Source organism: Metopolophium dirhodum, chromosome 3, assembly GCF_019925205.1.
Source record: "Metopolophium dirhodum isolate CAU chromosome 3, ASM1992520v1, whole genome shotgun sequence".
NCBI classification, from domain to species: Eukaryota; Metazoa; Arthropoda; class Insecta; order Hemiptera; family Aphididae; genus Metopolophium; species Metopolophium dirhodum.
The window spans coordinates 8,117,108-8,141,318 of NC_083562.1; the positions used below are offsets into that span (position 1 = coordinate 8,117,108).

Consider the following 24,211-nt stretch of genomic DNA (forward strand, 5'->3'; position numbering starts at 1 on the left):
TTTTTCTCATTAAAACAGAGGTAATTCCGTATTTATAATAATAAATGTCTTATCTTCAGTCTTTATAATAAAGTTATGTTATTAAATATTATATAATATTATGATAGTTAAAATAATTAAACAATAACACTATTATATAGTATTTAAAAAAAAAATAGTTTATTGTGTTGCAGGTTATGAATACATTATCACAAATTATTCAAACATATGTCATTATTATTATGAAAGTACACTCGCGCTCAGCAAAATTATATTTTGTTTTTTAGTTGAAACAAATGCACCATAGTACGTTATGTTATTCATTCAAAGTTTTAAGAAATATACTTGAAATCAAATAAAAATGAATTTCTACCAGAACTGCATCGTATTCTTTATAACTCATAAGTATGTTTTATGGATTCTGATATCACAACAAATTCTATACAAATCTTCTGTTACTTCAAATCGTAAGCAAATTAAATTAATAAGGTATAATATTATTATTTATATTGTTGGATCAAAACTGTAGGTTCTTAAAATATTATTAAAGCTGTTTATATTCAAAACATACTATAAACTTGTAAAACTAAAAATTAAGATATTAATAGCTTTTGATCATAAATTATATTTTAATAAAATTTAAGTTTATTTAGCTCATTCAAATATAATTAACAATAAAATGGGCAGAAAATATAATTTATAAAATGTTTTCTTAAACTTTAATCTTTAATTCATAATTTTTTTATTTGATTTGATTTTAATCCTTTATGTATAACACATACATTTATTAATAGGAACAGATTTTATGAAAGATGGATAAATTAAGGAAAAACATTTAAAATTTAAGATCTGAATAAAAATTAATAAACTGTAATAATATAATGTTCCGAACTGTCACACAGAAAACCTAATTGCGATTAATCACGATCCAAGACTTATATTTAATAAATTGAGTGTAAACAGTAATTAAAACATAAACGTCAATGAATAGTTTCAAAAATATGTTTTTAAATATTAATTATATTTAAACTTTTAAATATAGGTACCTACGTATTTTATTGACTACAGTTCTATTTATAAATGTTTTTTAAATCTTTGTCTATTAGTCAAGCTTAACAAAACACCCTGTTTCGAAATTTAAAAGACGTTTCATAATTAACTTAACTGACTATTTTAATAATTACAATTGTTATATATTAATAATCATAAAAGTTTTTCTGCAGTTTATTTCGACTATTTTGGTATCAACTAATAAATATGTTAATCATCGGAAATGTTGAATTATATTTTATTTTTATCAAACTTGCTTTTAATTAGTTATTAATATACTAATTATTTATATTTTTCGGTTTTTATACCCAGATTTTGACTACAAAGTATCGAAAAAAAGTGATTTACCGTTCATGCATTATCATGGTACGCCTGAAACTAAAGATGACATGGAAAAGAAGGACGCTATAGACACATATAATTTAGCTTTAACAAACGATATGGATGATATGGATGGTGAACAATATAGTTATAATAATAAGAAGAAGAACCTACGCAGTGTAGAGATCCCATTTTATTGGGTAATTGATGTTGATGGCCGAAAGCATAAAAAAAAAAACCCTCACGCTAATTTACGAAAATTGAGAGATGTAAATTATAAAAAACCACATCACGAATCACCAGCGAAATCAAGTAAAAAATATGATCATGAATTGGATCCCCATTTAAAAAAGAAAGAAAAAAGAAGTAGATATAAAAAATTGCATGATAACAAACACAATAATGAAAAATTAGTAAAACATTTAAATCACAAGTCAATGAAGAAATTAGACGATGAAACAAATGAAATATTAAAAGATGAATCAAGACATAGATTAAGTAAAGATCACCATGTCTTAACAAGTAAGAAATCTAAAAAAACATCATCTCATAAAATACACAAGAGATCAAGTAAAATGTTAACGGATACAACAATAGATAATATGTCAACAAAAGATTCAAATGGATTGAATAAAAAAGTGAGTAAAATAACCAGATCTAGCTTAGAAGATTCGAGTGATTCAGTAAAAGTCATAAAAAATGTAGCAAAAATACATTCAAGTAAAAATTCAAATAAAAAAGCAGAAAATATATTAAAAAATCAACCAAAATTAGAAACACATAACAAGTTAGATAAGCCTCATAATAATGTAAAGAATAAGAATCAAAATAATAGTTCAAGTAGTAAAATAGATAAACCAAGTAAAAAATTAAAAGTAGCTCACGCCAACCAATCAGACAAATATTCAAACCAGCATTTGAAACAAAAAAATAATAATAAATTAAAAGTAGGATCAAATAGTGAATTAAATGAGGACTCGAGCGATTCAACAGATATTGAAGACAGTGATGACGCAGACGAAAATGTTAATAATTTTAAAGATAAAAATCAGCAACAAAAACCAAATAGTCAATCTGAAAAAAAACCAAAGAATAAATTAAAAAAAGCGACAGACAAAACCCACAATGATTTAATAGACAAAGCTACAAAAAAAAAATCAAGTAATAAAGCAGGTAAAAGATCAAGTAATAAATTAAAAAAAGAATCAAATAGTGGTGAATCAGGTGAAAAATTAAATGATTCAATAATCAATGAAGATAGATCTAACAAACATAATAACCATAAAAAACAAATATCAAACAACAGAGTCGGTAAAACGTCAAATAATAAAGAAACAAGTAACGAATCAGATGAGGAATTAAATAATTCAAAACACAATGAATCTAATAAACATGGCAAGAATTTAAAAAATAAGCCAAAGAAACGGAAATCAAGTTATGAAGTCGGCGAAAGCTCTAGTAATAAATTAAGAGACGAAACAAGTGGTAATGAATCAGACGAGGAATTAAATGATTCAATTACTAATGAAAATAGTGATGTATCCAACCAAAATAATAATAATTTAAAAAGCAACCATACAAAACCGAAATCAAATAACAAAGTCGGTAAAAATTCAAACAAGAAATTCAAACAAGAATCTAGTGGTAAATCAGATGTGGAATTAAATAATTCAATGCAAGATAAACATAACGATGAATCTAATAAACATGATAATAATTTAAAAAATAAACGACAGCATAAAAAATCAAATAGTAAAGTAGGCAAACAATTAATAGAAGAATCAAATAATGAAGCAGATGATAAACCAAATGATTCGATAAACAATGAAGATAGCAATGTGTCCAACAAACATAATAACCATAAAAAACAGAAATCAAATAATAAAGTCGGTAAAAATTCAAATAATAAATTAAAACAAGAATCGAGCGATGAATCAGATGAGGAATTAAATGATTCAATACACGATGAACATAGCAATAAATCTAATAAACATGCTAATAATTTAAAAAATAAACATCAACGTCAAAAACCTTATAGTAAAGTAACTAAAAAGTCAAGCAATAAATTAAAAGAAGAACCAAGTGATGAATCAGATAAAGATTTAAATGATTCAATAAACGACGAACATAGCGATGGATCCAGCAAACATGCTAACAATATAAAAAATAATCATAAAACACAGAAATCAAATAAAAAAGTCGGTAAAAATTCAAATAATAAATTAAAACAAGAATCAAGTGGTGAATCAGATGAGGATTTAAATAATTCAATGCACGACGAATATAGTGACGAATCTAATAAACATGCTAATAATTTAAAAAATAAACATCAGCATCAAAATTCAAATTGTAAAGAAGGTAAAAAATCAAGTCATAAATTAAAAGACGGATCAAGTGATAAATCAGACAAGAATTCAACAAATTCAACTAACAAGGAATCAAACAGTGAATTGAATAATTCGCAGAAGAAACTTCGAAATAAGAAACCTAGAAAAAAATTGGAAACTAAAAAGGACAAAAAAGGTAAGACATCTAAAAACAATTCAGGTAATAAATCAGATGGGAATACATACGACGAGGAACAAACAAACAAGGAATCAACCGATGAGCTTGTTATGGACAATCATGGCTTCTTAAATCAAAAATTAAGACAAAAATCAAACATTAAAATAAAGAAAGGAAATAATAAACCAAAAAAATATTCCAGAAATAAATCAAATAAGGACTTACAAGAAGATAGTCAATCAGATGATTTAATAAAAATTACTCAACAAAATTATTACTCTAATCGTCATCTGAAATACAAGGATATATTGCCTGGAGAATCAAAAAAAAAAAACCACTGTGAACCTTAAAAAATAAACACATACCTAAAAATATAGTCAAAAAAGATATCGTAAAAAATCAAGTAAAAATGAAAAACCCGGTACAATTTTACTATTGAAAAATAAGAAATACCAACATTTATTATTTTAGGTTTAACAATGTTATAAAATAATTAAATTAAATTAAATTGAAGTTAAAAAAAAAAACTGAGAAAAATATTTCAATTTGATAACGGACTTGAATATAATAATTATGATTACAATATTGTTATTTGTTTTATGTTTAATACTTTCTCAGATTTTAAAACATAATTATATATATATATACATGATATACTTTTTGTTGTTAAAGCTATCTCATATAGCGTTTTCAGGTTTACAGTTAAAAACATAGATATTTATAACAATGAATGATATCAAAAACCACTAAATATTCAATTTAAAGTGCAATAATGTACAAATATAATTATGTAATAATATACTATTACTGCTGGCCCGGCTCAAGGGGTAGGTGATATAGGCCCATGCCTAGGGCGGCACTTAAGCTGCACATTAGTAAGAGGGTGGCATTTTTAAAATACTGATAATATTCTATTGTTAAGGGCGGCAAAATTTGATTTTGCCTAGTCCACTATTTTCCCTTGAGCCGGTCCTGTAATTACTGTTTGTTAATTGTGTAGACTATGCTAAACATGGTAGTTTGATTTTTTGAGTAAATCTTAATTATGATGGTTGGTTAGTAAAGAAATAAAAAATGAGAGATACCTTGCAAAATAGGTCGTAGGTATAGTTACTTATATTAGTTCTAAGAACAGAGTAATGTTTTTCAATAACTTGACATTTTCTTTTTTTGTTTAACAGTATTCGAGAAGATAAAAATTAAAAAACTTACATAAAGCATTTATATATTATTATACTACTATTATAACTATAATATTAATAATAATAATATAACTACTGGATGATTTAATTAAACATAGATAATTTGCAAAAATAAAAAATTTTAATTTAATTTTGAAGAAATACTTTTATTATGAATACTACCAGATATTACCAGCTAGTATCTCTAAGCTATAGCACTAATTTAATAGTATGGAATTAAGTATCATATTTGCTAATACATTTTTTTAAAATATTTTTAGGAAACTTATAGTTTTGAATGTATGATTAAACTTAAAATTTCAAATACTGTAAATCTGAGACATTCCAATATAGCTTATTCATACTTACCTTCTTATAATATTATTTAATTATTTAATATTTTAATATAATATAGTATCCATTAACCAGTAGCTGCATTGGCGGCGGCCCAGTATCGGGCAAAAAAGTATATAATTAAAGTTCACAATGATAATATTATAATATCTATAATTTAAAAATCCCAAATATCATTTAATATATTTATTAATTGAGTTTGTCAATGGATCGATAAAATATAATTATAAATAAAAACGTATTTTATAATTAATAACAAAAATAAAGATCGAAAATAAAATAAACACGCGTGATACGGGATAATAGTTACTGGATTTTACTCGTTTACCTGTAGGTTCCGGTGGAGAACGATTCCGCAAATTTGCGGAATCGTGTTGATTTTAATAACCATTGAAATATATACACGATTCCGCAAATTTCAATTTCACTACCCTAACTAATGTTTTTCACAATCAAATTTTATTTATTTTAACACCAATAAGATAATAAAACATCATTCAATCCCTACATTTAATGAATTCAATATATTATGTTCAAATGTAATAATTTGTAATTATTACAAATGCAATTTTTATAAACTCAAATCGTCTAGTTTTGCTGTCCAAAATTGCACGGCACCAACCTTTATTTATTGCTGTGACTTATGAGGCAGTTTATATTATAAACGAGGATTTACCTATGTCACAACTCACAGTTATATTATTACCACCATGCGGTAGGTAAGTATATAACTCTATGAGTATTGTAAAGCAGGGATGGGCAACTGGCGGCCCACGTACCATTCTTCACTGGCCCGTGCTACATTTCAAATTAGTTTACTTATGAAAATATTAAATGGTTAGGATTTTTCTGTATTTTGTTTTGTTATATTTATCGTAAAACGTAGATATAAATTCTTATCTATAGTATTGAACTATTAAATTTAAATAATATTATGTTATTTATAGGGGACATAGTTAACAAATAGCTTCTTTTTTTTTGCTCTCTATGTTCTACTCTGGCCCGCTAGATTTTTGCACTTTCAAAATTGGTCCTCTATAAAGTAGCAATGAGTGGCTGTAGCCAAGTGTAACGTGTACCTATAATTTTTAATTATTCATAAACCTATTTCACGATTTCATAATAAATACTTTGGGTTATAAATGTTCAGAACAAAAAAACAGATAACAGCAATATTAGTTGTAAAGTTATTTTTATATTTATAGTCTTAAATGTGTTTTATATAGTTATACACTGAATACTGAATATATTGTATACTCGTTCATACATAATATAATATTATAAACACTTAATTAATGTTTCGTTATGTGTACTTATTATTATAACAAATATACTGAACTAAATAAAAAATATACTTTACAATAAAATGTCTCTTACACGTGATAGGAATCAAATGATTCGTATGATGATGATAATAATAATAATAATAATATAGATAGGTATAATAATAGTTAAATAATAACGAACGTCCAAACATTTTAAAACACTAATAAAAACAAAAACATTCAAACACAACATAAATAAAATACATAGGTGTTCGTATGTCGCAAACGAAATAACATGATGGAATAGATATAAATATTGGAAAGATTTAAATTTTCAATATATTCTTTATTGTTTTAATCGAACGCGTAAATAACTTTTTCAGTAACCGATCAAACTTAATACCGATAAGAACAACAAAATAATAATATTATACTCTAAACGGAACGTCTAAAATGTTTTATCACAATACATGTTTGAGGATACATTATGCTTGTACGTATTATAATAATAATAATAATAATTTAAATATAAATGTTAACATAAAATACGTCTTAAATATCGACTTTAACGCGGAATGTTGAGTTATCTTAATATGCACTCGGGACAAATTTCTAAGAAGGTTATTTATTTAAAATTCACTACACCGTAATAATATTATAACCGGTAGGTATTGGATAATGGATATAGTCCAACTAATACATAATATGCGGTAATTTGGTATTCCAAATAGATATTATACACGAGGGTACTTGTCTTAGCGTACCTAAATATTTTGATACGACGAGACGTACGGACATGTATTGCCCTTTCAATCTTAACTGTAACAATCAAAGCTATATATAACAATATTAATAGTTAATGTTTTGTAAAATATTATGTAATGTTAATAGTTAATATTATTACAATAATAATACATATTTTCATTAATATTTTACGTCTTACATAGTAACAAATAACAAATAACACGTTCAAAAGTTTTCGATACCTTCATGATATGCAACAAAAACGATTAATACATTTCACAGAGGATCGTAAGACATACAATTAAAAATAAAGTCGATATTGTATAACACACCACTGTACTTGGTAAAATAATTATTACGAATAGATATAATAATTCATATTGCTGATCGAAAGATATATTATTCTAAATCGCATAGTAAAACACCGCCCGGAATGTATATAAAATGAAAAGTTAAGACGAAAGAGAAACAAGTCGTCTTTGCGCGACCAGAATTTCAATTACAGTGACTTGAGTCGGCGAAGTTTAATAATAATGCGTTATTCTTACAACCAAAAAAACCGCTTTTTTTATACGATTCTATGTAGATAAGTTAATAAATAGTTTCATCCTTAATTTTATTTAGTATTATAGGCATTTAACCACGCGTGGTCTGCATATCAGTGGACTAGTGGTAGTTGTGGATAACTGAAATGTTTTTTTCATTATGTTTTCAATAATAAATTACAATAGAGATGTATTTATAATATAATATTCCTATGGTAATTATTAGTATTTGTTTCAAATCTCTTCAGATAATAATATACGATCAGTAAATTGATTATTTAAGCCTATGACACGTATTTACAACGAATGTATTATATTATTATTAATATATAATTCGTAGTTGCTAAATTAGTCGTGTAAGTTTGTGGCTTATGATTTTACGGAGTATTCAATTAAACTATTTACACGAGAATAACAAGACCAAAAAACAAATAAGTAGTTGAAAAAAAAAAAATAATAATAATAATAATAACAGTAATAATAATATACTAGCTAGGTATATAGATAATGAATAATTATTATTGTTCACGTATTATATACGAATATAATACTTGTTATGGATATTTTCGTAAACATAAATATAGATTTTTTTTACGTATTATTGTTACCTACGTAAAAGGTATGACATTATAATTATTATGGCACATGTACGACACGGGCAGAGTATGAAAAAAACAACACTTATTTGTTACAGCTAATACAAAATGTCACTAGTAAAAATAATGAGAAACCCCAAGCATTTAAATGAGCGTAAAAAAATGTTTTAGGGAGATATCGTAAAACGATATCGACGTGAATTATTGTCATCTTATAAACTCGATACCGTAAAAGCTCACTAATAAAAAAAATCTACTAAAAAAAAATGACTCATGAAAAGCGTTTAATTTTTCATTTGTACAGTACGGCACAGTTATTAGATTTCACCGTTTGACATTAAGTTGAAATATAAAATAGTAGTTTATCTAATAATTAGGTAGTCATTTATTTCAGCTTGCGCGTGGATTTGGATATTTTTATTAATGTGCTTTACATAGTAATATTGTCTTAGAGTATTCGACAGTACGTTATCGTCTAAACTAAATTTATTATGTACATTGTATAAAGTATGTATTATAATCTAACTTTAGAGGAAGAGATCACAATCTAAAATTGAATATCAACAAATGCTATAACATCATAACAATTATATAGCACTATCGAATTCACTATTTAAATGGTATATTTTTTTATGAAGAAGAGTCGCTGTCAGAAGCAGCCTGCGGGGGCGGTGGTGGTTTTGCTTCCGACGAAGGTTGGGTGGCTCTGGGCATCGCAGTCGCTGCTAGGTATGGGTTTTCTTCGATCTGCCCGTGTATATGTTCGATTTCCACCCTGCAGAAAATTGCCAATGAATAATAATAATTATTATAATACAAATCAAACGATATTTTATTAGAATGCTCAAGACAATTACCTAAATAACTAAGCACACCTAAATATTGTGCAATTTATTTCTGCCAGAAATGTAATAAAAAATATTTAATACTTAAACAATTTACCTGTATTCATGTCTGGCCATCAGTCTCAGATATTTTTCAGGTGGTGAATCTTTTTCACTGTTTACAATCGATACCGACCGAACGGTGGTGTGCGACACCTGTGTGGTCGGCATTGTAAACTCAACATAGCAGTATTTATCCAGCTCATCGGGAACTTGGTCATACGACGTTAAGGTCATGCGGCATACGAGGTTGTGCGTAGTGTACGCTCCTGGAAGAAAGAAATGTCCGAGATTATTGGTCAGTACGTATAGTAGTTGTATATATTGCAATATTATACCCTGTCCTTCTTTTGGCAATCTCGGCATTCTCCACACTACAGCCCTGTGGTGATGTTCGTACTTGGCCTCACCAGATGTTACTTCAATCAAATGAGGCTCGAGATTGTCCATTGTACCAAGAAATCGGTCGATGCCTTTCACTTTTCCCGTCCTTTTAGAATAATAAGTTAATAACAAATAGTTTTTGAAACCATTTAATTTTAATTTTATAAATACCTTCTGTGTGCTGATTTTACAGATCCATATCTAAAATGTTTCTCTACTCTGAATAGATAAATCCAACATTCCGGTATGGGAAACTTTATAGCTACGTCTTCACAAGGCACTTGTCCCAATTTCCTGCTTGTGAACCCTGGCACGAGTACATCTCCTTTTAATTCCACCTACAATTATTGAACATGTTTACGTCGAAGTTATGTAAACACTAAAATTAAGTTATATTTTTGAATGCAATTAGGAAGGTACCTTATTTCCCGTTATGCACATTGTGGTTTTCAATTGTAATGGAAGTTCCCGGTTTTTTGGTGGTCTGACTCTAAATCTCATTAATTCGATATAACAAGCGTCTGGAGGTTTAAACCTATTAATTTGAAACAATAAATAAAATATTTTAATTCATCAACAGTAAAATATTACTTTATAGTTCTTGTTCTCTCATATTCATCTTGTTGAACACAGTTGTGGAACTCAACCCCTTCCAATCGAATCCATTCTTCAGTGACTACCGGAATGATGTCGTGACGGCCAACTACTTCTTTACCTTGTCGAACTAAATCATTTACACCCAACTCAACATCGGGCATTCCTAAAATATTATCATTAACAAATAGCAATATAATATAATTTTAAACTCAAAATGCATTCCAATACTCACCGCACATGAATGCTAGGAAAAACAAACGGACTCGTGCGATTTGTTTTAGAACCGATCCTTGTGAATTCTGGTCAACAAATAGTTCATCAATTGCAGTGATTTGCACATCTTCTACTTTATAATTCAATGCTCTATCACGATGAGCAGAAAGCTTGAATAAAGCTTCTTCGATACAAACACTAAACTGTTTCATGTCTTCAAAATTATGACTTCCCAATTTTAACAATGTCGTTGTCTATATAACAATTATATAGGTAAGTAAATACATACTATTATAAAATACATTAATATTGATAATGGTTGTTAATTACTTACTTGAGCTCCATGTTCTACGGGCAAACCTAATTTCTTCAAATCACTACCAAATTCTTTTACACCTTGATAATCACCCTGAATAGCATAAGCTGCAAATTGACTCAGTTTGTTTGTTAACCTTTCGGCTTTTGTTACTTGACCTGGTCTAAATCCTGCTTTTTCTTTATAGAATATATATAACAGTTTCACAGTGAATATTTTACCATATTGATCATATTGTTGGGCTCCTAAAAATAATAAGTATTAATGATTATTATTTATAATTGTCGTTTATAATTACTCAATAATTACTTACCAATATCGGATACAGAATAACTTGGCTGTAATGGTAATTCTTGGAATGGATCTTTATCATCTTTAGTATTATACAATTGTAGGACAGGATTTTCTCCCTGGTATGTGATTTTAACAAATATTTTTTTCCAAAATCGATGAGCAGTTATTTTTTTCTTGTTGGGTTGTCTTAATTCCATTGCCCAGCCATCACCATCGTAATTGACTCTTGGAAATTCTTCAAGTGGTTGAGAGACATCTTCATCAAACAATGGACTTGGTGGTGTCTCTTGAGAATCAGTTCGTTGAGGAATAGGTTGAGGAGAGTATGTATCTAATAGAGTAAATTAATATAAAACATATTTTAATGTTATAAACATTATAGTTCATTGTTTTTCATTCTATTACCTTGGTTTTTATAGTTCGTTTCATTTGGCTCTTGATCAAATGGATTAAACCTAGAAGGCGTCCCTTCTTGAAATAAACTTGTAGGTACTTTAGGTGGAGGAGCTATCGAAGGCACGGCAGATTGATCGGTGTTGTCTGATTCTGTCTTAGGTCTGAAAATGTATAATTTAATAATTAAAGTTAAAACAATTGTATATATATAATTTATATTATTGTAGATACCTAATAAAAACATTGAAATCATTTTCATCTAGTGATTCTCCGGAATTGTTTCTGGTAACTTTAGCTGGCGTTGACTGTGGAGCAGCAGGAATTTGATGTGTTGATAAGAATGAATCAAAGTTATCATCGTTTCCAAAACCCATTGTTGAATCATCAAACGCTCCTCCTGAGACACTTCCAAATGCGTCAAATGCCACTCCAGATGCAGTACCTTCAATTTGAGAATCGTCAAACTTTGCAGCGAATGCATCAAATGCATCGTGGTTTTCACTGCCTGTTGACACTGGGAATGGCTCAGACACAGTTGTAGTTACAGTCGGTTCTATGTTGTCTGATTGTTGTGGTTCTTGAACTTCGAACGGAGTAGTCGCTATTTGCTCGGACACATCAAATACTGCATTAAATGAAGTTTCCTGGGTAGGTATTTCTTGGAAAGGCGATGGATCAGGCACTGGTGGTATTGGTTTTGTATCGTATGCATCAATATCTAAGTGATCTCCCATTCCATCTCCATCGGTAAATGAAGGAAATGATTCAGATGTTGGTAAAGTTGTGTTAACATAAAACGCATTAAAAGACAAATTTTCTTTCTCTGTCAACTCTAACGGTGAAAGATCTGTTGCCGATGGTGTCAATTTTGTATCATTCGATGGAGTATCAATTTCAATGTGATCAGAAGATTCTATTTGTTGTTGCGAATCAAAATCTAATCCATTTTTTTCTTCATCCCACTGAGCGTTTATTTCTTTAGGTATAGCAGGAATAATTTCTTCTTGTAGTTTTTGGTCTGGGATTTCTTCAGTAGGTACTAAATTAGTTTCTGGTATATTTTTAAAAATGTCATCACATGGTTTATCTTCAGGTTCATTGATTTCTTGAATTATATTTTCAGATTTACTTTCTAGAAGTGACTGATCACTTTGACTAGTTGGTTTTCTTGAAGGTAATATCGGTGCGAAATGACCTATATCTGACTTCCTACGATCGGCTATTTTACTTAAATCAGGCATAATTTTTCTGGATTCGGTAACGTCATGAGATAATCTTCTTACGGGAAGAATAAATTCATTTGAAGATTTCCTTGAAGGTGGTTTCGATCCTATAGTTAATGGTAAATTTTCAGGGATTGATGGAGTTCTATTTTTTACTAAGCATTCTTCAGGCTGTATGCCTTCATGGATTGGAACATCTTCTAATAAATCATCCATGAGGAAATCAATTTTGGGGGGAAATTTGGGTCTTTCTGGTTTTGATCCTGAAGGAAGGTCAATAATGTTGGATTGTTGGTCAAAAACACTTGACATTTGAGAGTTTATCGGAGGTTGAAGATCTTCACATCCTAATAGGTCAGCTGTTGGCGTTGGGCTTGGAGATAATAAGTCTCGCATTGGAATGGGACTAGGAGTCTTTGCTAATCTGTCTAATAAATGTAATGAAGTCGCATCCATCTCTCCTGTTACACTAAGAATAAGTTCTTTGGCTTCATGTGAAGGCGGAGGTGGTGGTGTTGGTCTTGGTGGTGGTCTTTTTGGTGGAGCTGGTCTTGGCGGTGGAGGTTTCATTTTGGATGCATCTTCTATTACAGTAGTTTGGGGGGTTTCATTAATACCCAGCAAGTCAACCACTGACTGAGCTGGTTCAGGATTTTGTGTGAATGCCAAAAAAGGATTTGTGTTGTCTGGAATAGCATTAGATGCACCAAATGTTGAAAAAAAAGGATTATCATTATGAGATTCCGAATCTGTTGCTGAATTAGTTAAAAATGGATTAAAAGTATTATTATTTTCGTTGAAGGTAGATGTTGCGTCACCGATTAAAAATGGATTTGCCATCTTTATTTATGTATAAATTCAGATTCTAATAATTTTATTTCCGTTTGACTTGGCGCAGCGTCGTTTGCAAATGAAGTGTCAAAAGGATCGATTTCTTCAGGAACAGCAATTTCTGGTTCAACAGGCGTGTGAAGTATGTGAGGTATGAATTCTTCTTCAGTCAGTATATCTGTACACTTAGATTCAGTTTCCACTAATTCACTTTCTAACAATTTTAATTCAACCTGTCCAGGTGCGTGTTTCACATATGATGTGTCAAATGGATCAATTTCAAAATTGACTTCGTTTTGTTGGTCCTGTGGGTAATACGGAGTCAATGGTTTTGCTACATGTAGCTCACCGTGATGATCGTCAGTTAACAAATCTTTTTCTAAGGCAAATGTTACCTTTGGTATACTAACTCTCTTCTCTTTTAAATTTAGTTCGGCTGGTCGAACAATGTCTTCTGCTCTTGGATCAAAATCGTCGTCTTCTTCAATAATTATTTTTTTACAGAGTACTTTAGAATCTTCTAATAATTCTTTTTCAAGTAATTTTAATTCTCCTTTTCCTGGTAACAAGCTTTCTGCAATAGATGTATCAAATGGATCAATGTGTGTAGTTTCAGATACTGGGTTATGGGGTTCAATCGGGTTATGCCCAATAACTGATAAATCTGTTGTACTTCCACCCAATAAATCTCTATGTTCAAGACTAAGCGGTCTAACGGTTTCAAAAAATTCTTTTTCCGCTAACTTATCGTTAGTTGGTTGGTTGGTTTGTTCCTTTTCAATGTTGAAATTGTTGACTGCAGGTACAAGATGATCTGCAAAAGATGTATCAAAAGGATCAACGTCTTCCGGTAAAGGAGATTTGGACAATGATTCAGCGGCTAATGCAGCAAACTCGTCATCAATATCGTCATCAAGCTGTAATTGTGTGTTTATAGTTTCAGATAAAATAAGTGGCGTATCAAACTCGTTGATAATTTGACTGATATCTTGTTCGGGAGTTTTTTTGTTTTCTTTTTTTATCGGCTGTGGTTTTATCTCAATAGGAGTAACTATTGTTAACGGTAATGCGTCAGTAGGCAAATCTGGATCGTCGTCAAGCAATGTTTTTATTGGTTTGTCATCAACAAGTTTTGCAATTGAACTGCTTTCGTCAAAACTCTCCAACAATAAATTTACAGGTTTAGGTCTTTTTCGGACAGCAGTTGACCTGAATACCTCAGGATTGATATCAACTTCCTTGCCGGAAAGAACTTCAACCGCACACCCAAGACTAATGTATCTTTTGTTCTTCTTAGATGGATTAGGTTGGATAACTTTGTCTACTATAGATGTATCAAATGGATCAAACTCAGTGCTTTCTTCAGTTGGACTTTCAGGAATGTATGCAAGTTTTACTTCTCCACTTGTTATAACATCAACGTATGAAGTGTCAAATATATCATCACCATTATCTGATTCTTCTGATGACGACTCTTCTTCAACCTGTGCACAAGCCGCTGCTTCTTCTACTGCTTTAGCAGCGTTCCGAGCCTCTGATTCAGCTTTAAGTCGTTCTTCTTCTTTTAGTTTTGCCTTCTTTTCCGCTTCGAGTTTATCTTCAGCGGCTTTGAGTTCAGTCTGTGTAGGTTTTCTTTGAAAGAAACTGTTTGTCTTGATACGATCAAGATCTCCTTGTGTTTTTTTTAAGACATCATCGATTCCAGCAGTGATTGCTTTAAATTTCTGCCACTCTTCTTGGCCGTCTTTTTCACCTTCGGCTACTTTTCCCTCTTGATGTTCTCGGCGATATTTTTCAAGTTCTTCTTCGTTGAAAAGTTCTTCTTCTTTATGTTTATTTTTCTTGTTTTTCTTCTTTTTTTTTAGTCCCTTGTGTATTTTCAGCATGTTCTGTATGTGATTGGTTGATGATTCTAAACAAAAATGGAACACATTTTATTATCAGTTGTTAATATAACTATCGTAATATTATATTTAGACAATAATTACTCTAAAAACATATAAAACGTAATAAATTATATTGAATAGATATAAAAGGACTACTTTTAGTAATTAGTATATATATTATAATATATTATATGTAAATAAATTATTTACGCATTGTTTGTTGATTGAACTAAGATAATTTTTTTATTAAATTTAATACATCGACGACTGAGGTCATTAGCCTGCAAGGTTGGTAGGGTTGGTACGGTAAGGTTGGGGTGGTTGGTACGGTTGGTGAGAAACACGTGTTTGTGTGGCAAGGTTTTTACGCACTACGAACGCTGATCACCCATCTGGGAACTAGTGGCAATAACTGTTGCTTACTCTCAATAATATTGTGTGATTGATTTCAGTCACTGCGTCACGCACTCGCCCCAAGCCATACTAAGATAATTTTTATGTCATAAAACATTATAATTTATAACCAAGAACAATAAATTAGGTTATTTTTTTGTTCTTTCTTTTTAATACATTAAACAAGCTAAGCATTTTAGCATTAACGAATAATACTTGATCTTATTTTATTTTATAAGTATGCTCATTCAAAATTAATTACTTTGAAATGTTGTGTCTTATAATGTGTACATGTTGTATGTTTAAAAAAAAATAAATATTTTCATTAGTTAACTGTACTTCAATAAGTATAATAGCTACAATGTATATACGTATGGTACCTGTATATTCATGTGTTCTGAATATTTAAATATGATTAAATATTATTACTATAGGTATCCTATAAGGCTACAATTAGTTTAATGTTCACACAATCATACATGACACTTCTATAATTTTTAAATATTATCTTATTAGGGTTCTATATTTTCATTATTCATCATGTTGTGTAAATACAAATTAAAAGATAAGTGTACGTAGGCACTAATATTATATAATAGGTATATAATATTGGTACTTGGGTTTAAATTGTACAACAAAATCCGTTATGCCATAAAAATTAATCCTCTATATTAGAGTTTTTTTTTTCACACTTTACTTGTCACATAAAGGAACAGTACAGTTATAGTGATATCTGTGATAAACTATTGATTGTATTAAGCGTGTTCGTCATATTTCATTAATGTTACCTAATAGATATTCACCTACCTAGCTATTTACAGTATTTAAAGTGACTCCGTAAAAACCATTAATGTCATCAGAAATTTCATCGTTCAAAAATAATTGATTGATAAACTTATTACGAATGAAAATAATCAAATGGATACAGTTATAGCTGATGATATTGTTGAAGAAAAAGGTCCACGGACTCGAGGTGCATTTGAATGTGCCCGATTAAAATGTTACCTATAATAATATGTCAGTTCGTTGATTATGAATGTATAATCAATATTGGTCAGATGTAGCGTGCATGGACTGCAATAATCTATTACATTAATAATAGTGCCGTGAACATTTTTCGGATAAACAAATAATATTACTATAATCTACGTTATACATATTTTGGTCTAATATGCAAACATAACGCATAGCACCTTTATCGTGTCCGAAAAAATCGGCTCAGAAATGGTAATAAATTAATAAATTATATTAATATAGGTATTAAAACGTACCACGGGTGTTCACAGAACAGTAGTGTGTATAATAGCACTATAGCAGGTTGCAACTTGCAACTTGCAGGTAATTGGGGGTCTGCGTGGGTAGCTTATAAGTACGGAGTATATATAAATAAAGGTTTAAAATATGTTATGGCGAGACTATATTATTATAGTCTGTATACGGATGTGTGCGGCAGTTTTGCGACCGACCGAGTTTCCAAAAGTTGAGTTGCAAAATATGAGTTGCGCGAATTATCATGCCACCGCGTATTAGCCCCGCGAGTGCTGACGGCGACGGGCGAAGACACCCCCCCCCCCCCCCCCCAAAAAATGAACCTTGGCGCATATTGTAAACAACTCACTCGAACGCGATAAACGATATGACAATATAACAATTATTGTTGCGTGCGCGAGCAGTAAACACGCTTTACGTACCGTATAATATAAGAAAAATCGATCGGCGACCGCTTACATTTTGTAACTACGATTTCCTCTCGTCCTGTGCCGGCGGTGCGGGGGTGTATCGCGATTCTTAATCTTTATCGCTACGACTATGTAGGTAGGTTGAAGAACGGTGCGGAAAAAAGGGATTTCGCCGGACGTAGAAAAAAAAAACCACCCAAGTATAATCGTTCGAAACGTCACGTCGTCGTCGCTGACGGATGTGCGGTTTACGACGATGATGATGATATATTGTTATTATTATTATTATTATTATTATTATTATTATTATATAGTATCGATCATCCGTCGGACGCGCGACTAGCGGCACTGTCGTCACGCGTTGATCGTGATGACGTATCGTTACGACATTATATTATTAGGTATTATTAATAATATTATTATTGTGGACGAGAGGCGACGCGATGCTGCTGCTGTCGCTGCAGTACTGCTTTGTTCACCAATTGACCGATCTCACGACGGGATCCCAAAATAGAACACGTGGCGAATAGTGGAAAAATCACCGACAGGAGGGATAGTCGTAGTCGTGCGATATGTATATATATTTAGATGTTTTTTTTTTTTACGAGAAATGTACAGCACGTGGACCGTGGTCGCCGGTCCAAACTCTAATAGACATAATAACAACATGTGCCCAATATTATATAATAGATAATAATATTACTATGTATTATAATACAATAATAATATCTTAATGGATATTACACTGTACGTGTTAGGTCGTTATAGGAGAATAATATTATACAAATTATTATTAAATTAGAATGTATCATATCATTATATCGACGTTATGCGACAATTATTACTGAACAGTTGTCGATTACGCATCGCTTATAACATTATGTCTAATGTGCCGTAAAACGAACGTGCGATAATGTCCCGATGATGTGATAATGTGCGATTATGGTAATATGGTACGATATAATATAGTTGTCGGTCTATGCAATATGTGCATGTACGCAATAAACGCGGTCGACAACGGCCAGTTGATTGATAATAACTTTTTATTATCATATAGCATTATATTATTATGGTTTAATAATTATTGCTCCGGCGGGTGGTGTCGGTGGCGTGTGCTCGAAAGATAACGCGGATTTAACGACGACCGCTAAATCGGTGAAAACCTTGTCTCGCCGGGCTACCGTGGTGGGGAAATAAAAATTATAACTGATAATAATTAAGAAAACTATTTACCGCCGCCGCGCCGTTGTCGCTCGTTGACCGTTGTTATTATTATGGACAAAACATGGGTTGTACCTAGGTATTACGATTAGCACCGACACCTACGAGAAATCGGCGAAAGTAAAGAAAAATTAAAATTATATTTTCCTCGGCCGTTAGGTGTGTTCACCAGAAACGAAACACAAAATATACATCTCGCCCGATCCAACGACTATTACATTCGTTCGAAATAAGTTTTATATTCAATTCGTACACGGATTTGAGCCTTTATTGTCGACTGTAGGAAAATAGAATGTTTCGATAAAAAGTGTCTGCAGAATTAATATTGTATCAGTAAAGTTTCCCCAAAACACAAAATTAAAAACTAATAATTATTCCGGAAAATGTGAAAATATATTCATAACAGTGTACTGTAGTCTGTAGTTGTGCAACTCATAGAATTTGATTAAATTCACAGCATTATAATATATTACCTAGTTCAAATGTTCAATACAGCATTGCTTAATACAGTGTGTATTTTGTAAATAATAAATACTATAGTGGTGCATTATATTATTATTTCTTTTATATAAATTGCAGATACTATATTATGTAGAATGCACTGAATTAGTACTATACTTATTCATATAATTGCTACGATTTGTTCAAGTTAAAAGATCATCAATTTTCATTTGTACATTGTATACTTCGTTATATCTAGATATAATAATTTATACGACGCGTAGAGTGTACCAAAGTTAAAGAATCTTATTTTATTGAAGAGTAATAAAAATTATAATGCAATCATATACACAACAAAATCCTGAAAATATGCATTAAAAAAAAGATGCGTAGGTACTTCCAATCAATTGTAATTTGAAGTCGTCTCTTGGAGCCGTTTCCGAGAATGGGCGTGGGACATGGAAGAGCGAAAGGACCTGTCGAAAAGTTTGGTTTCGGATCAATCACTGCACGGTCGACGTGTGTAAGTGACAGATTGCAAAATAGCCAGTAGAAAATTACCGGACGAGAACAACAAGGGTGGATAAAAAATTATTTTTGGACTTTGGTGATGGTTTCCAACACGGGAGTAAACGGGTTATTTTTTCGTTAACGACTTGTTTGCACAGTGGAACTTGACACATTGTTTTCTTTTATACACAAATATGATCAATTCAAGGAAGGTACTGAATCGTTCACGGTACATTGTTTAGTAAAAATATTGATATAAAATAATATGCACGTAAATAATGATTTTCCGTGTACCTACACATGGGACGCGTGTTTTTTCTATTTGATAAATAAATCTATAGAAATCTAAGAACAAACAATGTGCTCGAAGAAGCTATTAATTACAATTTGGGCATCAAAACCAAGAGCAGTGGTCGTTTGGCCCAAGCTCTCAATACACATTAAACGCAATAAAAACTTTAATTGTATTCAATTCTTTAAGTGAATATCCAATATCATATTGTATTGCTATAATTGTTAACATTACCAACGCTGTAATATGCATTAAATACATTTTTGTTCAGAAACTTAAGAAAACTTTTTGATATGATGAAACTTTTTAAAATAAAAATAATAATAGAAAATAACGAAATATAACTTTTGGTTTGTCAATGCACACTAAGGTAAGGTACAATATGATAATATCCCATAACATAATCGAATACGAAAACCGACGAGTTGAAAACTTAGATTCCAATAATATATTAGTATAAAAATTATAAAAATGTAGTCAATACGGATCCGATTCTTATCTAAATACCGTCAAATACCACCTTGGTAATAAATTAATAACATTGATACAATAAATAGTACTATGTAAATCGACGACTCCGGAAAGTTACCGATCCGACGACCTGAACATCATCTCAGAATATAATTTTTTATTTTTCTGACAAGTCGAGAAGCTTAGATTTATCTCTTTTCAATGGTAAAAGATGATTCGCTAAAGTACCTAACCCCATTATACTAGTAGGCTGCAGTTGTAGCTATTTAGTAAGTCGGTAGGTGTATACTGCGTGTGACGGATAATCGATTTCGTATACGATCGAAATAACAATAATAATACGATAATAGTATAATACGCTCGTTGTTATTATTATTTGAGCTGTCGATAACACTCACATACACTGATATGATCGTATTATAGTAGTCAATAGACCGAATGTTCGACGACATACGACAATATTATATTATGAAACCAATTATTATTCGTTTTTCTGGGCAATCGGTCACATCCAAAACGTAGTCATCCGTAGAAACTCAACGATCCGCATAATATTGTCCAAAAATACAATATAATGTTATGATAAACCGTGGTTACATCGATGAATAATAAAGGCGCGTGAGGTAGGTACACATTGTTATTCGTTTTTGGCGGAGAATGACAATAATAAATCGTCATTTTAGTTAATATTCCACTCCTACACCCCATCCCGTCCACACCACAATTAGTATAAACATAAATTATATAAATATTAAATACACAATAAAAGTTCGTCAGAAACTCAGAACGATTGTCGCGAGTATTTACTCGAGTTTAAATCCGGACGATATAATCAAATACAAAGTGAAGGTCGTGACTCGTGAGTGTGTGTATGTGCGCGCGCGCCGCGTCGTCTCGTTATATTATAATATTATGTATTTATATATATATATATATAATATATACGCAGGCCTTGCCCAGTGACCTATATACGGTCCGTATAGGCATAGACGGCGGCGTCCTTTCCTCACTGTTTTTTTTTCGGATTTTCCGAGTCTCGCAAACGCTCTTAACCTGCAGGCCGAATCCAAAACCGGAAAACCGTTTTTATTTTCTCGTCGGTATCACTGTATAGCCGCCCCGAACAAACCGACAAGGTTCGTATAATATACGCGACGAACAAAATATAGTATATAATAATGATAATAATAACAATAATAACAAAACAAATCTAAGCTACTCCGTATAGACTATATTAATAATCGTGTAGGTACTCGATTTACGACTCTTACTTGTGCCGTGGCATTTGCGGTGTACTGAACTCGGCCCAACGACATCGGGTCTCGCAGTGGGGGGAAAAAAATAACAGCCCCAAAAACGATGTCGAAACTCGAAAACGGCGCCTCGCCGGGGATGACGGCGTCGAGGTTTATGGTGAACGTGAAACCCAACGACGACGACGACGACGACGACGCCTTATTACGACGATAAGAGACTCGCGGAAGACGGCCGTCGGTGAACACCTCTAAATGAAATGGGTAACGTTGCGCGCGACGGTCGTCGAGCGCGGACGACGGCGACGAGCTTGGACGAGGGAACGCCGTGAATTTTATCGCGCGCACTGCCTGGTTTTCCCGACGGCGGCGGTCGATTTTTCCGCTCACACGGCGACTTGCGCGGCGGCCGCTACGGGGCGCCTCCCGCGACCGAGTACCCGCCCCTCTTCTACCCCACGTATCGCCGCTGCGCCACCCGTTTCCCGCCGACTTATCCCATCACCGCATATACAGCTGGACAGTGAGGGGTGGGGGTTATATCGATTGTCCTGCCCCGAAGAGAGCAACGTGACGCAAGAGTAAAATATGTATGTTTGGCGTGTGAGGATATTGATTTTCGAGCAGGTTTTCCGACCAACCGAGTGCGTGCGTGCGTGCGTGTGTGATGTTACGCACAAACGTCGAGTCCGTTCCGGAAAATATTTTTCCAAAAGCGAGGGTAGGCGGCGGTGTATATTATCACTGCAGTATAATGACCAAATAGTCCATAATTATTACGTGTACAGTCATTGGCCAAACCCCCAACGAAACGCACTCGTATTATTTTATTTCTGAGTCATGCCAAGACCCTGCGGCGCAAATATAATATTATGTACACAATCAAACGGCGTCGTTGTCACGAAACGTTTTGCGAAAATGTTTTGAATTAAAACGGCTCGAAGTCATCGTAATCCCAGGCTATAAACGTTGTTTATAGTATTGTATACAATATTAAACAATTTAGTCTGGCGGGTTGGCCACGTTATATTGATCGTGAATGAGCAGAGCTGTGCCGCGACGTCGACATCAGTTGAGATTTAATTTGAAAGTTTCTCTTCGTCGTAATGACGGAGCGATTGGTCCACCGCTCGCTGGCAACTGATCTGTATTATTCCATGACGGTGTGAACGCTATTTTATATTTTCATCGTGGCAAATGCCGAAGTCGAAATTTTAACTCCGAAACATCAGTCGCAGAACAGCCGTTTTGCGGACGATATACCTAATCATTTTAAAGTTGTCCGTCGAGTAATTGATGATAGCCTTTCTTCACGTGTTCTTCTGGTATGCTTACATGCAATTATTGCAAATTACCGTCATCATATCTGAAATGGCTTTTCACTGAAAGATTTTTTACTTTTTAAAACTGTCTTCCCAATTTGATCGGAATTGATGTTTCTTAATAAATATGTTATTTATTACAATTGGTTACTAAACTGACAAGCAATACAATATTATGTAATGAGAAATGATTAATAAAACTAGCCTGCTAGTGACAAATACTAACTATAAACTATAAAACTAACTCAAGTTTACCCGGTTAAAAATAAAATGTTATGTAACATTAGGAAACAAGCACAAATATAATATATTTTAGTGAAATCTGTAGCCGACCGTAGGTAGATATATATACTGTATAAGTATAATATATAAATAAGCTGTTGATAAATATACTTTATTTTATGTGATTACTAAATTGGTTGCTGTTAATTATTTTACGCGTCATGAACGACCGTTAGCACATCATATCTATAGGAAAAAATGTTAATTAGTTCTTCTTGCAGTGTATGCAAGGCGCAAGCAATACAAACCTGGACATCATAATATTTTTAGACGTATTTACCTATGTGTTTTAAATTGTCAGTAATTACACATTACTCGGTCAGTTAAAAAACAAATTCTAATTTAATCCAATCGAAATAATAAATTATGTACCTTATAATATGATGTACCTTATAATATGATGTACCTTATAATATTATGTACCTGAATAATATTTGTTTACGTAAATTAATTCCAAACTCAATTTACCTACCCAAACACAATTTACAATAAATTGTTCAAACATGGTATTATATGAAATTGAAGTTTAAAATATTACATAAACACAATATTGTAAAGTGATAAATAAAATACGAGAAAAACTTGAAGTACGAAAACATGTTTTTACGGCCAAATTTTGTCACCAGAGCGGCCTCTTAAGGATTTTGTGTTTCCAAAATGTTGCGAAATAGGTTGAAAACGAGGATTTTGAGACTATTTTATACTCTGTATAACTTATATATAAGGCAAGACAATATGTGGCCATCTGAATATGAATGTCACAGCGCTAAACATATTATTATG

At 31.7% G+C, this 24,211-nt stretch overlaps 2 protein-coding genes across 2 annotated transcripts; one reads left to right on the forward strand and one right to left on the reverse strand.

Moving 5' to 3' along the window:
- Window positions 1-280: 280 nt before the first annotated feature.
- On the forward strand, window positions 281-4,693 carry LOC132941949 (putative uncharacterized protein DDB_G0286901). The gene is made up of 2 exons (XM_061010214.1): window positions 281-446; window positions 1,342-4,693. The coding sequence occupies exons 1-2, from the start codon at window positions 341-343 to the stop codon at window positions 4,203-4,205; spliced, it is 2,970 nt and encodes a 989-aa protein (XP_060866197.1). The 5' UTR covers window positions 281-340; the 3' UTR covers window positions 4,206-4,693.
- Window positions 4,694-6,567: 1,874 nt separating this feature from the next.
- On the reverse strand, window positions 6,568-22,304 carry LOC132940281 (protein stoned-B-like). The gene is given in 13 exon segments (XM_061007780.1): window positions 6,568-9,315; window positions 9,483-9,693; window positions 9,763-9,914; window positions 9,980-10,146; window positions 10,229-10,343; window positions 10,400-10,568; window positions 10,638-10,872; window positions 10,953-11,179; window positions 11,248-11,559; window positions 11,634-11,785; window positions 11,856-13,690; window positions 13,693-15,590; window positions 21,843-22,304. Coding segments are annotated over 12 exon segments (5,592 nt in total). The 5' UTR covers window positions 15,565-15,590; window positions 21,843-22,304; the 3' UTR covers window positions 6,568-9,170.
- Between the last annotated feature and the right edge of the window lie 1,907 nt (window positions 22,305-24,211).